The sequence below is a fragment of the Oryctolagus cuniculus genome, chromosome 16 (assembly GCF_051225735.1).
Source record: "Oryctolagus cuniculus isolate XC-2025 breed Fujian yellow rabbit chromosome 16, ASM5122573v1, whole genome shotgun sequence".
Taxonomy (NCBI): domain Eukaryota; kingdom Metazoa; phylum Chordata; class Mammalia; order Lagomorpha; family Leporidae; genus Oryctolagus; species Oryctolagus cuniculus.
Genome location: NC_142882.1, coordinates 756054 through 778942, shown reverse-complemented (window position 1 = coordinate 778942; position 22889 = coordinate 756054). Strand labels below are relative to the sequence as shown.

The window sequence follows — 22889 nt, the reverse complement described above, 5'->3', positions numbered from 1 at the left end:
GGCCGCTCCCGGAGCCCGCGGGCCGGTCCCCCTAAGCGGCTGGGTTTCCACGTGGTCCTTGATGACGTCGCGGGGGCACCGCCCACACCTGATGGGCTGGGAGTGGGGGGTCGGCAGGGGCCGGAGGGTGCAGCCCAGCGCCCAGCGGGCTCCGGCCCGGGAGGGCGGTGTGCGGGAGCGGGGACTGCGGGCTCCGCCCCGCGCACGGCGCGCGGCGCCCACCTGCGGCCGCTCCCGCACGTGCGGGCGCGCCGGGTCCCCGCCCGAGCGCCACGTGACCGCGGCCCCGCCCCCGGCCCCCGCCCCGCGCGCCTGCGCCCTGGCGCCCGCCCATTGTTGGCCGCGGCGTGACGTCCCGGGGCGGGGCGGGCCGGGCCGGCGGGGGCGGCGGGCGGGAGCCGAGGAGCGTCCGCGCCGCCGCCGCCTCGGCCGCCAGGAGCCGCCGCAGCCGCGCGAGCAGCAGCCAGAGTCGCCGCCGCCGCCCGGCCCGGCCCGGCCCGGCCCCGAGCAGCCCCGCGCCGCCGCCGCCGCCCGCGCCCGCCCGCTCCGCCGCTGGATGCCGGCGGCCGGCGGCCGAGCTCGCACAGGCGGAGGGCGGCGCGGGCGGCGGCGGCGGCGGCGCGGGCGGCCGGCGGCCGAGCGGCGGGAGCGCGGGCCCGAGCGCTAGCGCCGGCCATGCCCGGCCCCGGCGGCCTCCCCGACGGCGGCGGCGGCGCGGGCGGGCCGGGGGCGGCGGCCGGCGGGGACCCCAGCCCGGGCCCCGCGCCCGCGCCCGAGCCCGACGACGCGGCCGCCGCGCTGCGCCTGGCGCTGGACCAGCTGTCGGCGCTGGGGCTGGGGGCCGCGGGCAGCGCAGACGAGGAGGGCACGGCGGGCGGCGGGGACGGCGCGGCGGCGGCGGGGCCCGCGTCCCCCGACGGGCCCGAGGCGGGCGTCCCCCCGGCCCCCGCCGCGCCGCCGCCGGAGCCCGACGTGAGCCCCCCGCCGGCGCCCCGGCCGTCGCCGCCCGACGTGTTCGCCGGCTTCGCGCCCCACCCCGCGGCGCTGGGCCCGCAGACGCTGCTGGCGGAGCAGATGTGCGTGATCGGCGGCCGCAAGAAGAGCGTGAACATGACCGAGTGCGTGCCGGTGCCCAGCTCCGAGCACGTCGCGGAGATCGTGGGGCGCCAGGGTGAGTGGCCGCCGTCGGGGGCCCGGGCCGGGGCCGCCGCTGCGCCTTTGTCCTGCCGCGGGCCGCGGGAGAAAGTTGGGCGCAGCCCGCGCTCCGCCCCCCGCGCGCCGGGCCGCCTCCAGCCGCGAACGGCCCCGGTGCGCGCCGGCGAGAGGGGCGCGCAGAGCCGGGGGCGCCGCGGCGGGGCGGGCTCGGGTGTGCGGGTGGCTCCGGGCGTGCGCCCGCGGGGTCGGAGCAGCTCGGGGGCGCCGCGGACTGGCCGGGATGGGGGGCGGGTCGGGGCGAGACAGGGTCCCCGCCCCCATCGTTGTCGGGTCCCGCTGCCAGCCGCGCGTCGGGGGCCTGGGGGCGTGCGCGAGGGCCGGCTGTGGACGTCGCCTCCGGGACGACCCCCTGCAGCCCCGCCAGTGGGGCCGGGGCGCCGCAGACCCCGGGGTGCGGGGTCCCTGTGGCTGCCCATTGTTCTCTTTGTTCGAGAGCCAAGCCGAGACTGGCAGGGTGACATCAGGCCGGCCAATGCTCATTGGCCGCTAGCTGCGGGGCGGCGGCGGGCCCAGCACACTCCCACCGCCCTGCCAGCTGCCCACCCCCCACCGCAACTTTCTCCTGCCTCGGCTCCGGCCCCCAGTGCCCAGGTGCCGGCCGGATTCTAGAACTTGGGGTGCGGCCCGGGCCGCCATCCGCCCGTGGTGGGGGATGCCGTCCCTGGCCCCTGGGTCCTCAGAGGCAGGAGGCAGAGGCGTGGGCGGCCGGAGCGGCCGGGTCACACCTGTCGCTGTCCTGCAGGCCACCAGGGGAGGCCCCAGGGATGCTGTGGTGGGAGGGGCAGCGGCCGCCAGCGTGTGTCCCCGGCCTGGTCGCAGGGTGGGGCGGGCGTGGTGCGGCTGGGGGCCCTGTCTTCTCCAGTGGGAGGGGCAGGCCTGGATTGTGGTGCGACCCCGCCCCTGTGCCCAACAGGGACAGCAGAGGGCCACCCAGGCCTGTGGGAGGGCAGCGGTCCCGGCACCGCCTGGTGGGGGGGCTGGCAGCGCGTGGCTGGACCGGTGGGCTCCGTCTCAGGTGGCCGGGTCGCGGCTCACCGTTGGCCCCCTCGGCTGTGGGACGGGCAGGCAGCTTCCGTGTGCCACAGCCCCGCCTGCTGCCCTCCTGGGGGCGTGCACCCCGCGCCCCGCCCTGGGGTCTCCCTGAGCTTCCCCCGTGTGTGCAGGGAGGGTGGGAGAGAGGCCCTGGCCCTGGCCCTGCACCTCCGTCTTGCAGCCCTGGAGTGGTTCTGGGTGCGGGGGCGTGGCTGGCGGTTCACCAGCCCCCTGCGTTCTCCTGCAGCCCGGAGGTGTCCTGGGGGGCAGGCGCCCCCTCCTGAGTGCAGCCCTACTGTGTGCTGGGCCTCGGGCTCCCGGGTCCTGGTGTTGGAGGAGGAGCCTAGGGTGTGATGGGTGGGGCCTGGGTAGGGGCAGGGCTGAGGTCTGAACCCTGAAAGTCTGTGGAGGGGGGAGTCCCCCAGCTGGACCTCGAGGCTCCCGTGCTGTGGGTGTGACCGCGCGGCCACTCCCTCCCCACACCCTGCAGGCCCCCGGGGACGGGGGGGGGGCTGCAGCGCCCCCCAGGGGCTGTCCCCCAGCTGGCCGAGGCAGGGAGGGGGAAGAGAGCTGGACAGGTGGAGGAGATGAGAGTGATGGAGTGGATGGGGGTGACGGTGCTGCTGTCGGGGGCGGGGGACCCCAGTCTGGCGCCTCCCCTCCGTGGGTCCCTGTGGGGACGGTGCCGTGGGCCGCCCAGCTGCTCCTGGGCCTCTGCCCCCCGCTGCCCTCCCCCACTCCGTGGCGGCCTTGGGGTTTTGCCGTCTGGCTCCCCAGGTCAGGCAGGGGCAGAGACGGGGCGTCCAGCCAAGGGCCCCCTCTCTCCTGAGGACCCTCCGCCACTCTGGGGAGGGGGCGCCCCCGCCCTGACACTGTGACCTGGGGGCCCACGGGAGCCAGGGCCCAGTGCCACCTCCCGCGCAGGGTCTGGGCGGCAGCGGGGTGAGTGGCCCTCGCCCAGCCTGTGGGGCCGGTCCAGGGACTCCCAGAGCCCAGAGGAGGAGAAGTGTGGACCAGCCGCAATCACGATGGGCTTCCTGCAGGAGGCAGCACAGCACGGGAGTGGGGAGGGGTCTCAGTCGGGGGGGGGGGGGCGGGGAGAGCGCGCACATGGCAGGGACGTGGTAGATGAGGACCCCCACCGCGACCCTCCAGGCTGGCTCCAGGCAGCCCCAGGCTGGGAGGACAGGTGGCTACCGGGTGCACCCTCGCTGCCCCCAGGAGAGCCACAGGCCCTGTGCAGAGCCCAGGCTGGGGGCCGCTGCCCCCCAGGACCCTGGCTGCCACACCCCAGCCTCCTGTGGGCCCCAGTCCCTGGACTGGCTGTCAGAAGTGCGGAGGCAGCTGGTTTGGTTCCCCCCACCAGGTTAGCAACAGTGTTACCCTCCCCAGGGGGCTCTGTACACCCAGTCCCAGCTCAGTCGGCCTCCCCCAGCGGCAGGGGGTGGGGAGGGGCGGGGCATCCTGATCCAGCGCAGGGCGGGGGGTGCAAATCTGGGCCTGGGGCCGCCCCAGCTGAGCAACTTGGGGGTCTGCACCACGAGGGTCTGGGGGGTGCTGGCAGGGCGGTGCTCCCGCGCCCGGCTGCGGGGGAGGGTCCTGGGCACCCCAGGGGGGCCCTGGCCCCTGCTTCTGCACGCGTCAGCGGGAAGCTGCCGGCCTGGAACCCGGGAAGGGGTGCAGGTGGCTCGGGGAGGGGGGCTCTCAGCCGGGCCCCAGGCCTGGCCATGGCGCCTCACCCCTCTCCTTCCCCGGGCGCAGGACCCTGCATGTGGAGGGGGCGGGTGGGGACAGCAGAGGCCTCGCTTGGCGGGGTGACCACAGCTCCGCGCACAGGGGAAAGTGGGGCCCGGGCGGTGGCCGGCGCCCCTGCGACCCCCCGCGTCTCCCCTCGCCCCGCAGGGTGCAAGATCAAGGCCCTGCGCGCCAAGACCAACACGTACATCAAGACGCCGGTGCGCGGCGAGGAGCCCGTGTTCATCGTGACCGGCCGCAAGGAGGACGTGGACATGGCCAAGCGCGAGATCCTGTCGGCCGCCGAGCACTTCTCGCTCATCCGCGCCACGCGCAGCAAGGCGGGCGGGCTGCCCGGCGCCGCCCCCGGCCCGCCCAACCTGCCGGGACAGACCACCATCCAAGTGCGCGTGCCCTACCGCGTGGTGGGGCTGGTGGTGGGGCCCAAGGGCGCCACCATCAAGCGCATCCAGCAGAGGACGCACACGTACATCGTGACGCCGGGCCGCGACAAGGAGCCCGTGTTCGCCGTCACGGGCATGCCCGAGAACGTGGACCGCGCGCGCGAGGAGATTGAGGCGCACATCACGCTGCGCACGCGCGCGCTCCCGGACGCGGGCGCCGACAGCGACTTCCACGCCAACGGCACGGACGTGTGCCTGGACCTGCTGGGGGCGGCGGCCAGCCTCTGGGCCAAGGCGCCCCCCGGGGGCCGGCGGCCACCCGCCGCCCCCGCCGGCCTGCGCGGGGACGGCGCCCCTGAGCCCTTCTACGCCAGCAGCCGCGGGGGCGCGCCCGGGCCGGACCCGGGCCCCGCCAGCCCCTACGGCGGCTCGGGCAACGGGGGCTTCACGTTCGGCGGCGATGGCCCCGGGGCCCCCGCGGGGACGGACGACGCCGACTTCGGCTTCGACTTCTTGGCGCTGGACCTGACCGTGCCCGCCGCGGCCACCATCTGGGCACCATTCGAGCGCGCCGCGCCCCTGCCCGCCTTCGGCAGCTGCTCGGCGGTCAACGGCGCGCCCGCTCCGCCGCCGGCCGGGGGCGCGCGCCGCAGCAGCGGCCCGGGCAGCCCGCGCCACTCGCCCACGCTGCCCGAGCCCGGCCTGGGCCTGGAGCTGCCGCTGGCGCGGCGCCCCGCACCCGACCCCGTGGGCGCCCTGCCCTGGCGGGCCCCGCACAACCCGCTGGCCTTCTCCGGCGGCGCCGGCTTCGCCGCGGCCACCGCCACGCTGGACTCCGGCGCCTGCGAGGGCAGCCGCAAGCCTGCCGCGCCGGCCCCGGCTGCGCCCACGCCCGCGCCCGCGCCGGCACCCGCGTCCTCGGGCGCCGCAGCTCCCGCCGCCCCGGCGCGCGAGTGCGTGGTGTGCGCCGAGGGCGAGGCCATGGCGGCGCTGGTGCCCTGCGGCCACAACCTCTTCTGCATGGACTGCGCCGTGCGCATCTGTGGCACCAGCGCGCCCGAGTGCCCCGCGTGCCGCACGCCGGCCACCCAGGCCATCCATATCTTTTCCTAGCGCGGGCCGGGGGCTGGGGCGGCGGGGCCGGGCCGGGGCGGGGCGGGCCGGGGGCTGGGGCTGGGTCTGCGGGGGCCGGGCCGGGCCGGGCACCATGGTGGAGCTTTAACTCGGACCCAGGCGTGGACGCGGCGCGGAGGCCCGGCGGGAGCTCGGAGCAGCAGAGCTGAGAGCCGTGACAATAAACCGCACGAATCGCCCCGCGTGCACTTTTTATTCCGCCCCCCCCCGGGGGGGGCCGCGGGGCGCGCAAGGGGGGGGGCAAGGGTGCCCCACCCACCCGGGGTTTCTGACTTTTTTTTTTTTTTTAATTAACCCTCCCATTCCCGCTGTGGTTTCTGTTGTCATTTTTTAAAAATTTTTTAAATGTTTTTGTTTTTTTACTTTTTACCTCTTGTGTATATGTAGGAAATTTATAGGGGAATATGTACTTTATGGAGTAAATTTTAAGAACTAAAATATATTTTATTTTAAATAAACAATGGACGTTTAATCTTACACAGCTAAATTACTGATTATATATTTGCTGAGCGGATTTAAGGGTTAAAAATTGTATTCAGAGTTTTATTTTTTGACTTCAAAGCCTTCTTAATAAAGTCTTTGTATCCAGTGAGCGCTCGGCTTCCGCGTGCTGTGGGAGGGGCTGGGGTCCAGGCCCCGCCCCCTCGTGCCTCTGGGGGGGTGGAGCAGGCTGTCCCCTGGGGGACTCCCGCCCGGTCCTGAGCTGAGTGGCGTCCACTCTGGCAGCTGGGGACGCGCCCCTCCCCAGGCCCCCCTCGCTCCCTCCGAGGGCTGAGCTGGGGGGCCGGCAGGTGCAGCCCTCAGGGCTGGAGTGGAGGGGACGCAGAGCCTGCTGGGAGCAGCTCTACGCTGACCGCTGACCGCTGACCCTGACCCTGACTCTAAGTAGGGAAACGGAGTAGGGAGGAACCCTGACCCTGACCCTGCAGCCCGGAGGAAGACGGGGGGAGTAAGAAGCCAGGTGAGGGGCCAGGGGTGCGTAGGCATGCGGGGGGCGCTTCGGGTCTCCCCGTTCCCGGGGTGGGTTTGCTCCCTGCCCGGCCTGGGCCAGGCCTGGACCCCTCGCGGCCCCTGGCACCAGAGGGACGCGTCCTCTGTCGCCACCGTGCGGCTGGCGCTGCGCATGACACTCGCCTCCTGCGGCCGGCGAGGTTGGCCTGGCCCTGCCCTGGCCCGGCCCTGCCCCTGCCCTGCCCCTGCCCTGCCCTGCCCTGGCCCGGCCCTGCCCCTGCTCTGCCCTGGCCCGGCCCTGCCCCTGCTCTGCCCCTGCCCTGCCCCTGCTCTGCCCTGGCCCGGCCCTGCCCCTGCTCTGCCCTGGCCCTGCCCCTGCCCCTGCCCCTGCCCTGGCCCTGCCCCTGCCCCCAGCCCGGCCCTGCCCCTGCCCCCTGCCCCCGCCCGCGGGCCGCTCCGTGGACGCTGATTGGAGGAAGGGCGGGCAGCCCGGCGTCGGGGTGGAGAGCACCCCGCCCTGCACCTGCGGTTCCCAGGGCTCTGGGGTCTTCACAGCTGTGACCTGCGGGGCACCTGGTCAGTGTCTGGGGACCTGCACTGAGGGGGCGGGGCCCCAGGACACGGGACGGGGACTGGGGCGAGGGCCCAGCATGGGAGGGGCGGGGACGCAGCCCTGTGGGGCACAACCTGGGATCCAGCAGGATCCAGCCCCTGGCTGCTGGGCCTGACGGCGTTTGGGGGCGATTATTCATTACGGTATTTTTAAAGATCTACTTGTTTATTTGAAAGAGTTAGAGAGAGGCAGAGAGAGAGAGAGAGAGCGGTCTTGCATCCGCTGGGTCACTGTCCAGTTGGCCGCAGTGGCCAGAGCTGTGCTCACCTGAAGCCAGGAGCCGGGAGCTCCGGGTCTCACACGGGGGTGCAGGGGCCCAGCACTGGGCCATCACCGCCTGGACCGGAACCAGGGCTCAGGCTGAGCCTCGGCGCTGGCCTGTGGCCACACAGGTCCGCTACCCGGTCGTCCGTGTGTCCACACCATCGCCGCCCGCACCGCGGTGACGGCCGACCTCCCTGCATGTCTACAACGGCGCCGTTTCTAAATATCACACGCTGCACGCGTCTCCGAGTCTGTCTTGGTGTTAACCCCAGACTCTGTGGTGTTGTAAAAGCTCCCTGGAGGGGCCGGCGCTGTCCACCATCCCATGTGGGCGCTGGTTCGAGTCCCGGCTGCTCCACTTCCGCTCAGCCCTGACCCTGGGAAGCTCAGCGGGCCGCCCCTGGGTTGCCATGACAGCAGCCAATCACAGCCGCCGGGGGGTGGTGCTGCCGCCCCGGCCCCGCCTTGCTCGCTTGTGGTTGGAGGAGGCACGTGTCACATGGTCCTCACGGACCAATGAGCGCGGCTGGTGCTGCAGGGCGGGGGGGGGGTTTCCCCTGGGTTCCGAGCTGACTGCTGTCTCCGCGGTTTCTTTCACCGGTCGGCACCCCCCTCCCCAAAAACCTGAGGCTGCCAGGCTTACGTCGAGGTACACCACGAAGACCCTGCGGAAGATTCCGGAAGCTCTCGGCGTGCGGGAGGGAGGCGGTCAGGCAGTCAACGCCCCCTCGGGGGCGGGGCCGCGGCTGCTGGGACCACGCGCGGGGGGCGTCGCCTGCGCCCCGCCACGGCCACGAACGCCCCTCCACGTGGCCCAGGCCCCGCCTCCTGACCCAGGCCCCGCCTCCTGACCCAGGCCCCGCCATGGCCATGAACGCCCCTCCACGCGGTCCAGGCCCCGCCTCCTGACCCAGGCTCGGACGCCTGTGTGCCCCTGTGGACACGCCCACGTCTGCCTGTGTGCCCTGTGGACACGCCCACGTCTGCCTGTGTGTGCCCCCTGTGTGCCCTGTGGACACGCCCACGTCTGCCTGCGTGCCCTGTGGACCCCACAATCCGCTGTGTGCACCTGTATACACCTCGCGTGTGCCCGTGCGCGCGCCCCTGTGCGCCCCATATACACTGAGCAGGGGAAGGGGGCCTCTCCCTGGAGCTGCAGACGCGGGGCTGTGTGGGGGAGGGAGCCGCGGGAGACAGACCTGCAGCGGATCTGAGCAGTGGCTGGGCGGCCATGCCCGGGGGCTGTGGTCAGTCCTGTCCTGGGGGGAGACAGTGCTGGACACCTGAGGGCCCACGGGGGTCAGGGCCCGCGAGAGACGACTGCTGAGCTGTTGGGACCCCGAGAGGCCTTGGTGGTGCGCGTGGGTGATGGTGAGGCTGGGTCAGGCATGGGGGGTGCGAGGGAGGCCTGGGGAGGGGCGGGGCCAGCAGGTGCAGCGGGGGTCTGTGCTGGGTGAACGGAGGGAGAGGCGAGGGACGGCGGGCAGAGGCCCCGACGGTGACGCAGGAGGGGACGAGTGAGTGCCCTAAGCCAACTGCAAATGGGCGGGGGTCATCCAGGAACGCTGTGAGGGCCCAGGGGGACGGGTGTCAGCCACGAGGCTGTGGGGGTCCCTGGCTGTGGGCGTCCTTGGCTGTGGGGGTTCCTGGCTGTGGTGGTCCCTGGCTGTGGGCGTCCCTGGCTGTGGGCGTCCCTGGCTGTGGGCGTCGCGTCACTGGCTGTGGGCATCCCTGGCTGTGGGGGTCCCTGGCTGTGGGGGTCCCTGGCTGTGGGCATCCCTGGCTGTGGGTGTCCCTGGCTGTGGGTATCCATGGCTGTGGGGGTCCTGGCTATGGGGGTCCCTGGCTGTGGGGGTCCCTGGCTGTGGGCGTCCTGGCTGTGGGCGTCCCTGGCTGTGGGGGTCCCTGGCTGTGGGTGTCCCTGGCTGTGGGCGTCGCGTCCCTGGCTGTGGGGGTCCATGGCTGTGGGGGTCCCTGACTGTGGGCGTCCCTGGCTGTGGGGGTGGCTGTGGGGGTCCCTGGCTGTGGGGGTCCGTGGCTGTGGGCGTCCCTGGCTGTGGGGGTCCCTGGCTGTGGGCGTCCCTGGCTGTGGGCGTCCCTGGCTGTGGGGGGTCCCTGGCTGTGGGGGCCCCTGGCTGTGGGCGTCGCGTCACTGGCTGTGGGCATCCCTGGCTATGGGGGTCCCTGGCTGTGGGCGTCCCTGGCTGTGGGCGTCGCGTCCCTGGCTGTGGGGGTCCATGGCTGTGGGGGTCCCTGACTGTGGGCGTCCCTGGCTGTGGGGGTGGCTGTGGGGGTCCCTGGCTGTGGGGGTCCGTGGCTGTGGGCGTCCCTGGCTGTGGGCGTCCCTGGCTGTGGGGGGTCCCTGGCTGTGGGGGGTCCCTGGCTGTGGGCGTCGCGTCACTGGCTGTGGGCATCCCTGGCTATGGGGGTCCCTGGCTGTGGGGGCCCCTGGCTGTGGGGGTCCCTGGCTGTGGGAGTCGCCAAGGGGCTCTGGGGCTGAGCCGGGCTCGTCGCCCCCACCACACTCTGCCGTGGGGGGGCACCGGTGCTGAGGACGAGGAATGGGGGGCGTCGGCGGCTGGGAGGGGCTGATCAGGAAACCTGGGGGCAGAGACCCCGCCTCCCAGCCGTGGGGGGTTCACAGGGCAGGTGGGCGGCACCTCCAGCGCTGCCGGGTCTCAGCGGCGGAGTGGGGGGGCCTGACGCTGCCCGCCCCGGGGCCAGCGCCGTCTGTCTGTGCTGTCGCTGTTCCCGTGGGTGCCACGTGGGGGCGACAGCCTCAGCGGCAGGAGGGGCTTGGCGGGCTCCTGCCCCCGCGCACGCGCACGCACGCACAGAGGCACACAGCAGGCCACGGGCTCGGACCAGCCCCTCTTTAATGAAAGCGGAGCGGAGTCCCGGCTGGGCCGGCCCGGTGCGGGGCAGCCCCCGCCCGCCGCGTGCGGCGCCCCCCGACGTCTCCCTCGGGGCGCGCGCTCCGCAGCAAGCGCAGCGCGAGGCCCAGCAGCTGGCGGGCGGCCGGGGGGCAGCCGTGGCGCGGGCCGTCCAGCGAGGCCGAGGCGCCGGCTCGGGTCAGCAGCAGCCCCTCGCCCTGGCCGCTCAGCACCACCTGGGTGTGGGCCGCGCTGCCGCTGACCTGCGGGGGAGCCGAGGTCAGGGGGACAGGCGACCCTGGGCCTGGGAGGACGAGCCGGCAGGGACCCAGAGCCCTGGGGGGATTCCTGCCGTGCGGTGACCCCGGGGTGCGGTGACCCCGGGGTGCTGTGACCCCGGAGTGCGGTGACCCCGGGGTGCTGTGACCCCGGGGTGCTGTGACCCCGGTGCGGCCCAGCCCTGGAGCCCCCGCCCTTCGCGGGGCTCACCTGCCTCCTCGCCCCGTGCGGTGACCCCGGGGTGCGGTGACCCCGGGGTGCTGTGACCCCGGAGTGCGGTGACCCCGGGGTGCTGTGACCCCGGGGTGCTGTGACCCCGGTGCGGCCCAGCCCTGGAGCCCCCGCCCGCCGCGGGCTCACCTGCCTCCCCGCCCCGTGCTGTGACCCCGGGGTGCTGTGACCCCGGTGCGGCCCAGCCCTGGAGCCCCCGCCCGCCGCGGGCTCACCTGCCTCCCCGCCCCGTGCTGTGACCCCGGGGTGCTGTGACCCCGGTGCGGCCCAGCCCTGGAGCCCCCGCCCGCCCCCCGCGGGGCTCACCTGCCGGCCCGCCCCGTGCTGTGACCCCGGGGTGCTGTGACCCCGGGGTGCTGTGACCCCGGTGCGGCCCAGCCCTGGAGCCCCCCCGCCCGCCGCGGGGCTCACCTGCACGGTGCCGTCGCTGAACAGCAGGAGCAGGGCCCGCTGGGACGAGAGGAAGCGCAGCAGGCAGAGGCCGGGCCCCGCGGGCGGCACCGGTGCGGGCAGGGCGCCCCCCTGTGGACACACTCAGCCAGGCGGCTGGCCAGGGCCAGGGCCAGGGCCAGGGCCAGGGCCGGCCCCCCCCACACCTCCCCCTCCCCCTCTCACCTCCCGCCGCCGCCGCCGCCGCAGGTAGTGGGTGAGGAGCCGCAGCACGGCCAGCTTGGCGCCCAGCGGGCTCGGCACGTCCCTCAGGGTGAAGGTCTCCAGCCGCCCGCGGCTCGGCAGGTAGCAGACCTGGCTGGAGGGGGCGTGGGCGGGGGCGCCCGCGGTCAGGGCCCCCGTCCCGGCCGGCTCTACGCTGACCGCCGCCAGCGCCACTGCCGCTGCCCCCAGAGGCCCCCCCCCCAGCTTCCTGCCTCGCGGCCAAGTCCAATCCCAGGCCACGGCACTGCGGGAAACCTGACACGGGTGGGAGCCCGGCCGAGCCCCAGGAGGCCCTGTGCCCTCCCCCAACCCCCCGGGGGCTGCAGGTGCGCGCCCGGTGTCACGATGCCGGTCCCTGTGGGTTCCCTCCTGACGGCCCCTCCCCCCCCATTCCCTGCCACCTCAGCTGTCTCTCTTCAGACAGGAAGACACGCACACGTGCACACACATGCACACGCTCACTCAGCCGTGCACACACACGCACATGCATGTACACACTCATGGACGCCCTGTGCAGGCTGCAGCTCACCCTGCAGGGGGCCGCAGGGCCATGTGGGTGCCGTCCCGGAACAGGACGGCACTGCCCCCGTCCGACAGCTGGTAGCCGAAGCCGTACTTGCTGGAATAATCCACCCACTGGGTGGCCCGGAGGGTGGGCCGCGGCACTCCGGGGGGCTCCTGTGCGGCTGGACGGGCGCGAGGGGCCTGAGCAGGGTGGGGCGGGGCCCTGGCCCTCTGCCTGTTTTTGTTAACTTCCACTTATTTCCACCGCATTTCAAAGGCAGAGAAACAGAGAGCCCCCATGTGCTGGTCCCCCCACCCCCCGTGCCGGCAACAGCCCGGGCTATGCCAGGCCAAACCAGGGGCTCTAACCGGGTCTCCCACATGGGCCTGGACCCAAGCCCTGGAGACACTACTGCTGGGCTCTGGCCTGGGCACCTGGGTGTGCTGCACAACCAAGCCAGAGGGGCGGAGCTCAGGGAGGACCAACGCCAGAACACCCAGCCTTCAATGCTGCTGGAACCCTTGACCTTCACACCCTAACTCTGACCCGGACATGACCCTGACCCCAACACCTAACCCTAAACCAACCCTAACCCTAACCTTAACCCAACCCTGACCCTAACCCTGACCCTGACCCTAACCCAACCCTGACCCTAACCCTAACCCTAACCCTAACCTTAACCCTAAACCAACCGTAACCGTAACCGTAACCGTAACCGTAACCCTAACCCTAACCCTAACCCTAACCCTAACCCTAACCCAACCCTAACCCTAACCCAACCCTGACCCTGACCCTGACCCTAACCCAACCCTGACCCTGACCCTAACCCTAACCCTAACCCAACCCTAACCCTAACCCTAACCTAACCCTAACCCTAACCCTAACCCTAACCCTAACCCTAACCCTAACCCTAACCCTTCCACAGCCACGGTGCACAGTGCCGCTGGAACCCCCGGCCTTGACACTCCCGCCACGGCCATGGCTCCAGAGGCCTTGCTTGGTGGTATATCAGAGTGTGTGTCACAAAATAAAAGCCCTCGGTGCCACGGAGTCCTGGGTAAGAAAAAAGGGGGAGGCGGCAGGGGGAAACTGACCAAAGCCACAGGCCACGTGGACATGGACGTGACCCCCACAGGCCACGTGGACATGGATGTGGCACCCACAGCCCGTGTGGACATGGACGTGACCCCCACAGGCCACATGGACATGGACGTGACCCCCACAGGCCACGTGGACATGGATGTGGCACCCACAGGCTGCGTGGACATGGACGTGACACCCACAGGCCACGTGGACATGGATGTGACACCCACAGGCCGTGTGGACATGGACGTGACACCCACAGGCTGCGTGGACATGGGCGTGGCACCCACAGGCCACGTGGACATGGACGTGACCCCCACAGGCCACATGGACATGGACGTGACACCCACAGGCCGCGTGGCCGTGGGACAGCCGAGCCAGACTCTGAGAGGTGACGGGTGCACCCTGGTTGGGGGGTGGGGACGTGGTACCCAGGGCGGGGAGGCCCAGGGTGGCCATCTGCAGCGGGGGGAGCAGGGGACATGGACGTGGCACCCAGGGCAGGGAGGCCCAGGTGGCCGTCTGCAGCGGGGGGGGGAGTGGGGACATGGACATGGCACCCAGGGCAGGTGCTGTCTGCAGCGGGGGGGAGGGGAGCGTGGACATGGACGTGGCGCCCAGGGTGGGGAGGCCCAGGTGGCCATCTGCAGTGGGGGGGAGCGGGGACGTGGACATGGCACCCAGGGCGGGGAGGCCCAGGTGGTCATCATCAGCGGGGGAAGCGTGGACGTGGACGTGGCGCCCAGGGCGGGGAGGCCCAGGTGGCCGTCTGCACCCTCCTGACTAATTCTCAGGCGACTCTGTCGGCTCCTTGGGATTCTCTGAGACAAATGGCCGCGGCTCAGGGGGCTCTGGAGCTCGGGGCCCCTCGGGGGTGGGGGTTGCCAGGGGCTCCCTGGCCCTGGGCTCCGAGGCTGCGTGGGGCCCCGTCACAGCTGTGGCCCACCACCCCCGGCTCGGTCGCGGCCAGGCCCCCTGGGGCACGCGGAGGGCAGCCCTGAGGCTCCCCTTGCCACCCGGGGTGGGGGTCACAGCTGCCCGGGAACGAAGGGCGGGGGAGGCGGGCTCCTACCCCGAGGGCCGGCGTCCAGGCAGAGCCGCAGCATCCAGATGGCCGCGTCCACCTCGGCCCACGGGCTCCCTGCAGGCCCTGGGGAGACAGATGGGGTGGGGCACCGGGCCTGCACTCCTGCACCCAGGAAGTGGTGTTAACCCCCACGTCCCCACTGTCCAGGATCGCCCCAACTCCTCGATCCCCTCCCCCAGTCCCTGCCGGGGCCGCTCACCTGCTGGGTCAGCGCTGAGGGTCCCTTGGGAGAGCAGGCGGATGGGGGTCTCGGGGTCGGGAGCCCCTCTCTCAGACGGGGAGGCCTGAGGAGGGAGGGAGAGGCCAGCCGGAGGTGGGCGAGGGGCTCCTGCCCCCTGGAGGAACGGGTCTCCCCTGGGGGGGCGTCCCACAGGCACTGGACAAATGTAGGGTGACCCAGTGCCTGGGGCCTGGGCCTTGGGGAGACACACTGGTCACAGGAGGGAGGGGTCCAGGCCCCAGACCCCAGAGGGGGCGGAGGCTTCTGTTGGTGAAGTCAGGGAAGCCTGCTTGGAGGAGGGGGCTCGGGAGGGGGCAGGGCCAGCCTCGAGGTGCCCCCCTGCACCCCCACACCCTGCGTCCTTACCTCACCGCCCCGCTCCGTGGAGTCAGGGTCCGACCCGTCTGCGGAGGTGCGGGGGCCTGAGGGAGGCACAGGATTTGGGGGGCGCGGCGGGGGGTGGGGGCAGCTGCCCCACAGCGCCCTGCTGCAGAGCCCTGGAGAGGCGCTGGGGGCGGGACACTCACAGGGGGGTCCGCACGGGGGCAGCAGCAGCTGGACTTTCCGGAGAAGCCCGCCCAGGCCCAGGGGACGGGCGAAGACGGGCGGGTGGTGGCAGCAGTAGGGCGGCAGCCTGTCCGGACTGAAGCCCTGCGGGAGGGGGCGGGGCTGTGGCTGGGGGCGGGATGGGGGAGGGGCCGGGGCGGGGCTGTGGCTGGGCTGGGGGCGGTGCTGGGGCTGAGCGGTGGGGCTGGGAGGCGGGGCTGGGGCTGGGGGGCGGGGCTGGGGCTGGGGGGCGAGGCTGGGGCTGGGGCTGAGGTGGGGCTGGGGGCGGGGCTGCGGGCGGGACGGGGGCTGCGGGCGGGGCTGAGGCTGGGGCTGAGGCGGGGCTGGGGCTGGGGGCGGGGCTGGGGCTGGGGCTGAGGCGGGGCTGGAGCTGGGGGCTGCGGGGCGGGGCTGGGGGGGCGAGGCTGACGCTGGGGGGCGAGGCTGGGGCTGGGGGCGGGGCCGGGGGCTGGGGCGGAGCTGAGCGGCGGGGCTGGGGGCGTGGCCGGGGCCGAGGGCGGGGCTGGGGCCGGCTCCGCCTCCGGCGCCCACCTGGGTGAAGAAGACGTCTTGCAGCAGGAGGTCCAGGCTCGGCCGCTCGGCGGGGTCAGGCGCCAGGAGGCGGGCGATGAGGCGGCGGGCGGCAGGCGACAGGTGGGCGGGCTCTGGGTAGCGGCCGGCGCGGATGCTCCGGTAGGTCTCCGACAGGGGTGCCGCGGGGAAGGGTGGGGCGCCGGTGAGCACGGTGTACCTGGGCCAGGAGGGGAGGGAGCCCGGCGCCTGCCCCCCAGGTTCTCACGCTCACCTGGCGCGCCGGCCAGAGCTGCCCAGGTCCTTCCTCTGTCCGCGCGTCACATCCCGTGCCCCACGCCTGCCCGGCCCTGGGCGCCCCGCTCGGTCTTCCCTGCCCCCCCGCCCCGCCCCCGCTCAGTCTTCCCTGCCCCCCCCGCCGCTCCGCCCCCGCTCGGTCTTCCCTGCCCCCCCGCCACCCCGCCCCCGCTCAGTCTTCCCTGCCCCCCCGCCACCCCGCCCCCGCTCAGTCTTCTTTGCCCCCCCGCCGCCCCGCCCCCACTCACAGGCTGCAGCCCAGAGCCCAGATGTCCGACTGGCAGGAGTGCCCATTTCTGGAGATGACCTCGGGGGCCAGAAAGTTCGGGGTCCCGCAGAGCACTCTGGGAGGGAAATAGCGGGGGGGGGGGCTCGGCGCCCACGCCAGGCTCGGGGTCACCCGTGCGCTCCCAGGGGGACCCCCAGGGCTCCCGCACGCACCTGTGGCAGCGGCCCCCCGGCCCCACCTTGGCGGCCAGCCCCAGGTCCCCAATCTTCACCTCCATGTTCTTGTTCAGGAAGAAGTTACCTGGGGGTGGGGGTGGGGGTGGGGGGCACCGTGGGTGGGGGCAGGCCCTCCCGCGCCCCGGGGCGAGCCCGGCACTCACTCGGCTTCAGGTCACGATGCACGATGCGGCGCTGGTGCAGGTACTGCAGGCCGCTGACCAGGCCCCTCAGGTAGTAGCGCACCTCGGGCTCCGTCAGCGTCTGCCGCGCCCGCAGCACGTGGGCCAGGGACTGCGGGGGACGTGGGTTAGCGCGGCCAAGGGCAGAGCCCGGCCTGGCCTGGGTTGTGGGGTGGGGGTGAGGGCTCTGGGGCGTGGGCGTGGCATGGGTGAGTCCCGGGGGGGGGGGGGCGGATGGAAGCCAGCATGTCCCAGGGCGCACGGGTGGCCACGGGAGAGTAGGAGCTGGACCCGATGACCACACAACTAGCTGGGCACAGACACAGGGGGGCACAGGCGGGCCGTGAGCGAGGAGGGACACTAGCGGGAGACACCAGCGGCCCCCGCCGCCCCCCCCCAGGCCACCTGGCGGCTGCAGTACTCCAGCACCAGGTACACGTGGTCGCGGTCGGCGAAGTGCCCGTGGAGGGCCACGATGTTGCGGTGCCGCAGGCGGCTGTGCAGGGCGATCTCCCGCTCCACCTGCAGACACACCCCGCACGGTCCACCCGGCGCCCGCGGCTGGCAGGGAAACCCTCCCCGGGGAGCCCGGGGACACGCTGCACGCCTACCTTGCCGCGCGTGCGCAGCCGCCCGGCCCCGCTCCCGCCGCGGGGCACCACCTTGAGGGCGAACACGACGCTGGTGGACAAGTCCGTGAGCTTGTAGCAGCGGCTGAAGGCGCCCTGCGGGGCCCGGGGCGGGCCGCTCAGCGGCCAGGTGCGGCCAGGTGCGCCCGCAGCGCAGCGCGACCCGGGACCCTCTCGTGGCCAGGCCGCCTCACACGCCCACGCCCGGAGAAAGCTCCAAGGCCCCCGGACGCGCGGCCGCACGCTGTGCCCACGCAGAGCCCCCGACGGGTCGGGTCCACCGCGCCCTGCACATGCCGGGGCCCACCGCGCGCTCCCTGCTCGGCCGCCCCACCTTGCCAATGAGCTTCCCGCGCCTGTAGACGCGCCCTGAGCCCGGGTCGCGCAGGAAGGTGGCCACCAGCTGGTGGCTCCCGCGTCGCCGCCGCCGCCGCGGCCCGGGCTCCATCCTGGCGGGGTACCGGCGGGGCGCAGCCTCCCGCCCGGACCACCGCGCAGCGCCGCCGCTCTGGGGCCCGCGCACCGCCGGGGCGCTTCTTATTGGCTGAGGGGGGAGGGGAAGGCGGAGCCAGACACGCGGGGCTGGCCAGCCCGAGGGAGGGGGCAGGTGCGTGGGGGCCGCGTGGGCGTGCGGGACCGCTGCGCTGGAGAAGTTCCAGGCGGCGCAGGGCCCTGCGCTCAGCGGTTTGCTCGCCAGCGCTGCACCTGCGGCCAATATGGGGGCTGTTAATGCGCCTGAATCGCTGTGCGGGAAAAGCGAGGTGCCCTGGGGCTCTCCCCCGGGGGCTGGAGGTGTGCGTCTCGTGGGTCCCCGGGTGTCCAGCTGTGGGTCCTGTTTGCGCGTGGGTACCCGCGGGGAGGCACACTAAGATTCAGAGTGGAAGGGAAACTCAGGCGGGGGCTGGCCGGGAGGAGCGTGGGACCCGGGGCAGGGCCCGAGGAGGCAGGACTGGGGGCGCCCCGGCGGCCCTGGGGGTTCCTTGTGGAGGGCGGGTCCCGTGAGGGACAGGGCGTGAGCCGGGGGCGTGACCTGACCTGGCTTCAGGCCTTGTCCATTTCACAGGTGAGCGCAGGTCCCAGGGACGGTCCGCGGGGCTGCCCAGGGCAGGCCAGGGCGCCCGGTACTAATCCCCAAATGTTACATAAGGCAGGGGTGGGGAGGGGCTAGCAGGGCTCCCCGTGGCCAGAATCAGGCCTTGGAATTTTCCGGAGCCCGCGTTTCCAGCGGGGCCGGGAAGCACCCTGTGGGCTGCCTTGTGTGCACTGTGCATCACGCGGGGCCACCTTGGTGGGAGTCGGGTCCTGGCGACTGGGCTGGGATTCCAGGCCCGGCAGCTGGCCCCGGGCAGCAGGTGCCGTGAGCCGATGTGGCCCGCACCTTCCTTCCGTCTGTGGCCCCTGGGAAGCAGTAGCCGTTTACGGCACCGCGAGGGGGTCCCAGCCTCCCCGGGAAAGTGAGCAGCCCCCGCAAGTGCGCTGAAGTGACAGCTGGGTAAACTGAGGCACGGGAAGGCTTGTGCAAGTGGCCGAGCCCAGCGTGAGTCTCCGTGAGCCGGATGCAGCCCCCCAGCCCCTGCCACAGACACACGGTGGCGTCCCCCAGCCCTGGGAGCAGCGCCAGGCATGGCGGACGGCCGAGCGGCTTCCTGGGGGAGGGAGCTGTCCGCTGCTGGCCGAGAGCCGCCCCGTGTGCCTGTCAGCTGATGCCGACTCCCCCCACCTGCCCGGGCGCCCGCCTCTCCTGGCCCAGCCTCGTCTCAGAGCCGGGGAGGGGGGCTCCCCTCAGGCCAGCTGCCCTCTGTCCCAGGCCCCTGTCCTAACCAGCCAGGCCTGGGGACCGGCCCTCCGGGGGCACTGGGGGTGAGCGCCCCTTCGCGGCCCAGGGCTGTGGCCAGGTTTGTGGGGGCAGCTTGAGGTGCGGCCGCAGGCGGCTGTTCCCTTTGAGGGGACAGGAAATTCACGAGCAGTTGGGGTTCCACGGCCAGGAGGGCGCCCCCGGGGGTGACCCCCGGTGGGCACTGATGTCCCGCTCACGGTACGAGGAGAGCAGAGGGGGTCCCGGGCGCGGGAGGCAGGGCAGCAGGCCATGGCTGCATACGAGCAGAGGGCTCTGAACCCTGGAGGGGAATCGCGCACCTGCTGGGCGTGCAGGGGCCCCGGGGGCGGACAGAGCCGGCCGGGGCCCTCCCAGGAGCCCCCAGGTCCCCAGCCACAGGAGGCAGTGGGAGGTGGGCAGTGGTCAGGGCCACAGGCCGCTGAGTGTGCACTCAGAAATGCCTGGGCACGTCCTCACGTTGCCTGCGCCCGCACAGGGGCCGGGGGTCCCCGTCTGACCCCGCGCTCCAGGGCACAGCCTGCGTCCCCGCCGCTGCCCGCTCTGTCCCTGCCCGAGAGCAGGACCCCAAGTCAGCAGATTTCGCAGAAGCGCGGGGAAGGAAAGCCAGTGGCGGCTGCTGAGACAGCGCTGGGCCGTGTCCCCGGGGACAGGGCCAGCTCCAGTCCCTGGGGCCCGGGCCTGCCTGCCCCCTCCTCCCGGGAGGTGCCGGGGCGGCGTGACTCGGCCCAGCTCCTGGGCCCCTCTCTGCTCTCCTGGCCTGGAGAACAAGCGCCCGTGGGGGCCCACGTGCCTGCACCATGAGCCCTCAGCCCAGCCGCCCTGAGCAGGGTGCCGGGGCTGGGCCCTCAGCTTCCCCCCCGCCCGGCCGCCTCTGCTTGGCTCCCTGGGTCTTCGCTGTGCCGGCGCCTCGTGGGCGCTGGGGGCCCCTAGACCCTCGTGCTCCCTCCACCCTGCTGGCAGAATCTTCCAGTCCCCTCGTCCCGTCTCCTCTGGTCTGTCCTCCCGCAGACGGCGGCCGCGCGGTGCCCCCTCCGTCCCCAAGGCACTCCGCCGCCTACCTCCCCCACCGCAGTGGGGACAGGAGCTGGCCACCCACACGGGGGCAGAACGTTCCGCAGATGGACCCCCCAGGGAGGACGCGGCAGCGCCTGCTGGACACCTGGCCCTGGGAGCCAGGGCCTGGCTGCCCGGGGTCCCGAGGGATAGGTGCCAGGAGCGAGGACAGGGTCCACTGAGATGGTTGGGGGTGGCGAGGACGAGACAGGTCCCTGGGGCCCCCAGCCCGGCGAGCCAGGCAGATCTCGGTACAAAGTGGCCAGCCCCAGGCACGCAGTCATGGCGAACAAAGCCGGGTCAGCAGCCACTGCCGCTCTCTGACCCTGACTGCGAGCGCGTCCTGCCCCAGGCCCTTTGCACCTGCTGGCCCCGCTGCCCAGCGACCCTGCAACCTCAGGAGGCCACCCCCACCCCAACCCTAGCCCCGACCCCCGCCTGCTGACGTCTGGTTCCGGCACCACTGAAATTACTGATCTTTTGGCCAGCTGGCTTTCTGTCCCACAGATGGACAGCCGCACCAGGGCTGCCCTGGCCCCGGGGGGGTGTGGCCTAGCTCAGATGCCCCCCAGCTGGTGCTTGTCCTGAGCTGCCCCGCCCCCGCTCCATGCCCCCCCCCGAGGTGTTGATCCCCCCCGGCTGCACCCGGGGTGCCCTGGGGGCTCAGAGCCAGCCAGATGCCTGCGGGAACGGTCTGCGTCCACCCGCGCGGCTCTTCCTGCTGCGGACCAGGGAGAGGCTGGGAACAGGAGGGACGCTGGTGGGTGGGGAAAGCGGCCTGGGGAGTCCTAGTGATCCCCGCCGGGCCGGCCACGCCACGGGGATGGCCCTCACCCGGGCTAACGAGACGGCCACCCCCGCCCCCACCGGGGCCCAGAGCCCTCCCCGCCCCCGCCAGGGCCCAGAGCTATCACTGCCCCCGCCGGGGCCCAGAGCCCTTCCCACCCCACCCCCGGGGGGGCCCAGAGCCCTCCCCGCCCCCGCCGGGGCCCAGAGCCCTCCCCGCCCCCGCCGGGGCCCAGAGCCCTCCCCGCCCCCGCCGGGGCCCAGAGCTGTCCCCGCCCCCACCGGGGCCCAGAGCCCTCCCCGCCCCCGCCAGGGCCCAGAGCTGTCACCGCCCCCACCGGGGCCCAGAGCCGTCTGCGGCTGCTCTGGACAAATTCCCACCCGCTCGGAGTCTGCACACACGTTGCTCCTGGAGTCCACAGGTCAGAGGTCAAAAGTCCAGATGCGGTCGGGGCTGGGCCTTCCAGAGCCTGGGAGGGACCCGGGCCACACCCTGCCGGCTGCTGGAGGCGCCGCACCCAGGGCTTCCATCCCGAGGCCAACCTGACGGCACCTGCGTCCACACCCACTCCTGACCTCTTGTGTCCACACCCACTCCTGACCCCCTGTGTCCCCACTCCTGCCCCCCTGTGTCCACACCCACTCCTGACCCCCCTTTGTCCCCACTCCTGACCCCCCTGTGTCCCCACTCCTGACCTCCCTGTGTCCACACCCACTCCTGCCCCCCTGTGTCCACACCCACTCCTGACCCCCCTGTGTCCCCACTCCTGACCCCCTGTGTCCACACCCACTCCTGACCTCCCTGTGTCCACACCCACTCCTGACCTCCCTGTGACCCACTCCTGACCCCCTGTGTCCACACCCACTCCTGACCTCCCTGTGTCCACACCCACTCGTGACCTCCCTGTGTCCCCACTCCTGACCCCCCTGTGTCCACACCCACTCCTGATCCCCTGTGTCCACACCCACTCCTGACCCCCTGTGTCCACACCCACTCGTGACCTCCCTGTGTGTATCCCATGTCCACGCGTGTGGCCTCTGTTCTGGTTCCTCCTGGGTGTGACGTCCGCAGGGTCCCTCCAGGCCTTGGCCATGCCGGGGCGCGGCGTCCTGGCCGCGTGGTGTCCCCGTGTGTGTGGACCCCGCTGTGTCCTGGCTGCAGGGGCTCCCACACCTCTGCGTGGCCCCGCCGAGTGCTCTCACGGGTGACGTCCCCCCTCCAGGGCCTCAGGGCCCAGCTGTGAGGAGTCTGCCCGGGGACGGGGACGGGGGACGTGGCCTCCCCTCCATTGGGATGGGGGTCGTGGCCTCCCCTCCGTGGGGACGGGGGACGTGGCCTCCCCTCCGCGGGGACAGGACAGGGGAAGGGAGGGGCGGACGGGCTGGGCCCTGCACCACGCGGAGGCCTGGCCGGGCTCGCGGCTCCTGGCTGCCGTCTGCCGGGCCTGGCCGCGGTGGCCGCGCAGGGAGTGAGCAGCAGACGGAGACGGCTCTGTTGTGCTTTCAAGTAAAGCTAATGTTTAAAGGGACCTCCTTCCTAAATACATGCATTTATTTATTTGAAAGGTTTAGTTACAGAGAGAGAGAGAGAGAGAGAGAGAGAGCGCTTCCACCCGCTGGGTCCCTCCCCAGATGGCCACAATGGCCGGAGCTGGGCCGATCCGAAGCCTGGAGCCAGGAGCTCCATCCGGGTCTCCCACGCAGGTGCAGGGCCCAGGACTGGGGCCATCGTCCACTGCTCTCCCAGGCCACAGCAGGGAGCTGGCTGGGACGTGGAGCAGCCGGGACACAGACCAGTGCCCACAGGGGATGCGGGCACTGCAGGCGGCGGCTGTACCGCTGTGGTCCCCCCATCACAGCGGGCTTGGTGACGTCACGGCCGCGCAGGGCGTCCGGGCCTCTCGGAGCTCTGAGCGTGGGCTACACCGCTGCTGAATTCTGCAGTGCTCAGCACTGTTAACCGTGGCCTGCGGGCAGTTCTGAGCCCCGAGCCCACAGCAGGCAGGGGCCGGGCTGCCCACCCGCCAGGGCTCCCCTGGGACCTGGTCCTGGCGTCCCCTCGGGGAGAGGGTCCTGGCCGGAGCTCGGAGAGCGGCGCCAGGCTGAAGTTGGCCCCTGCCTGGCCCACTGTGCGGGGGGCTGGGCTCTGAGCTCCAGGCCTCCACCTGGGGGGTCTGCTGGGCCAGGTGAGCCAGGTGATCGAGAAGCCACACCCACCCACACGTCACAGCCCTGCAGAGTGGCCCTGAGCCTCATCTTCTTCCAATGCCCCTGGCCCCAGGCGCTCAGTGCAGGGTTCTGGACA

At 72.8% G+C, this 22889-nt stretch overlaps 2 protein-coding genes across 7 annotated transcripts; one reads left to right on the top strand and one right to left on the bottom strand.

The window, feature by feature from the left end:
* Positions 1-531: 531 nt before the first annotated feature.
* Positions 532-6111, top strand: MEX3D (mex-3 RNA binding family member D). Its single transcript, XM_089315247.1, has 2 exons — positions 532-1171; positions 4150-6111. Exons 1-2 carry the CDS (start codon positions 676-678, stop codon positions 5496-5498), a joined length of 1845 nt encoding a protein of 614 aa, XP_089171373.1. The 5' UTR covers positions 532-675; the 3' UTR covers positions 5499-6111.
* A 3793-nt stretch (positions 6112-9904) lies between these two features.
* PLK5 (polo like kinase 5 (inactive)) lies at positions 9905-18041 on the bottom strand. Of its 6 annotated transcripts, XM_051828629.3 has the most exons (16): positions 17944-18036; positions 17243-17613; positions 16891-17004; positions 16685-16801; positions 16262-16391; positions 16095-16182; positions 15902-15997; positions 15378-15576; positions 14807-14930; positions 14646-14701; positions 14259-14343; positions 14045-14122; positions 11914-12070; positions 11346-11478; positions 11142-11252; positions 10187-10483 (listed from the first exon to the last, which is right to left on the bottom strand). In XM_051828629.3, exons 2-16 carry the CDS (start codon positions 17354-17356, stop codon positions 10223-10225), a joined length of 1863 nt encoding a protein of 620 aa, XP_051684589.3. In that variant the 5' UTR covers positions 17357-17613; positions 17944-18036; the 3' UTR covers positions 10187-10222. The 6 variants fall into 6 exon arrangements, 4 of the variants coding, with proteins under 4 accessions (XP_089171356.1, XP_051684588.3, XP_051684586.3 ...); XM_089315230.1 differs by lacking the exon at positions 14807-14930 and having other exon boundaries at positions 9905-10483; positions 11346-11474; positions 17944-18041; XM_051828628.3 differs by lacking the exon at positions 16095-16182 and having other exon boundaries at positions 9933-10483; positions 11346-11474; positions 16891-16941; positions 17944-18040.
* Between the last annotated feature and the right edge of the window lie 4848 nt (positions 18042-22889).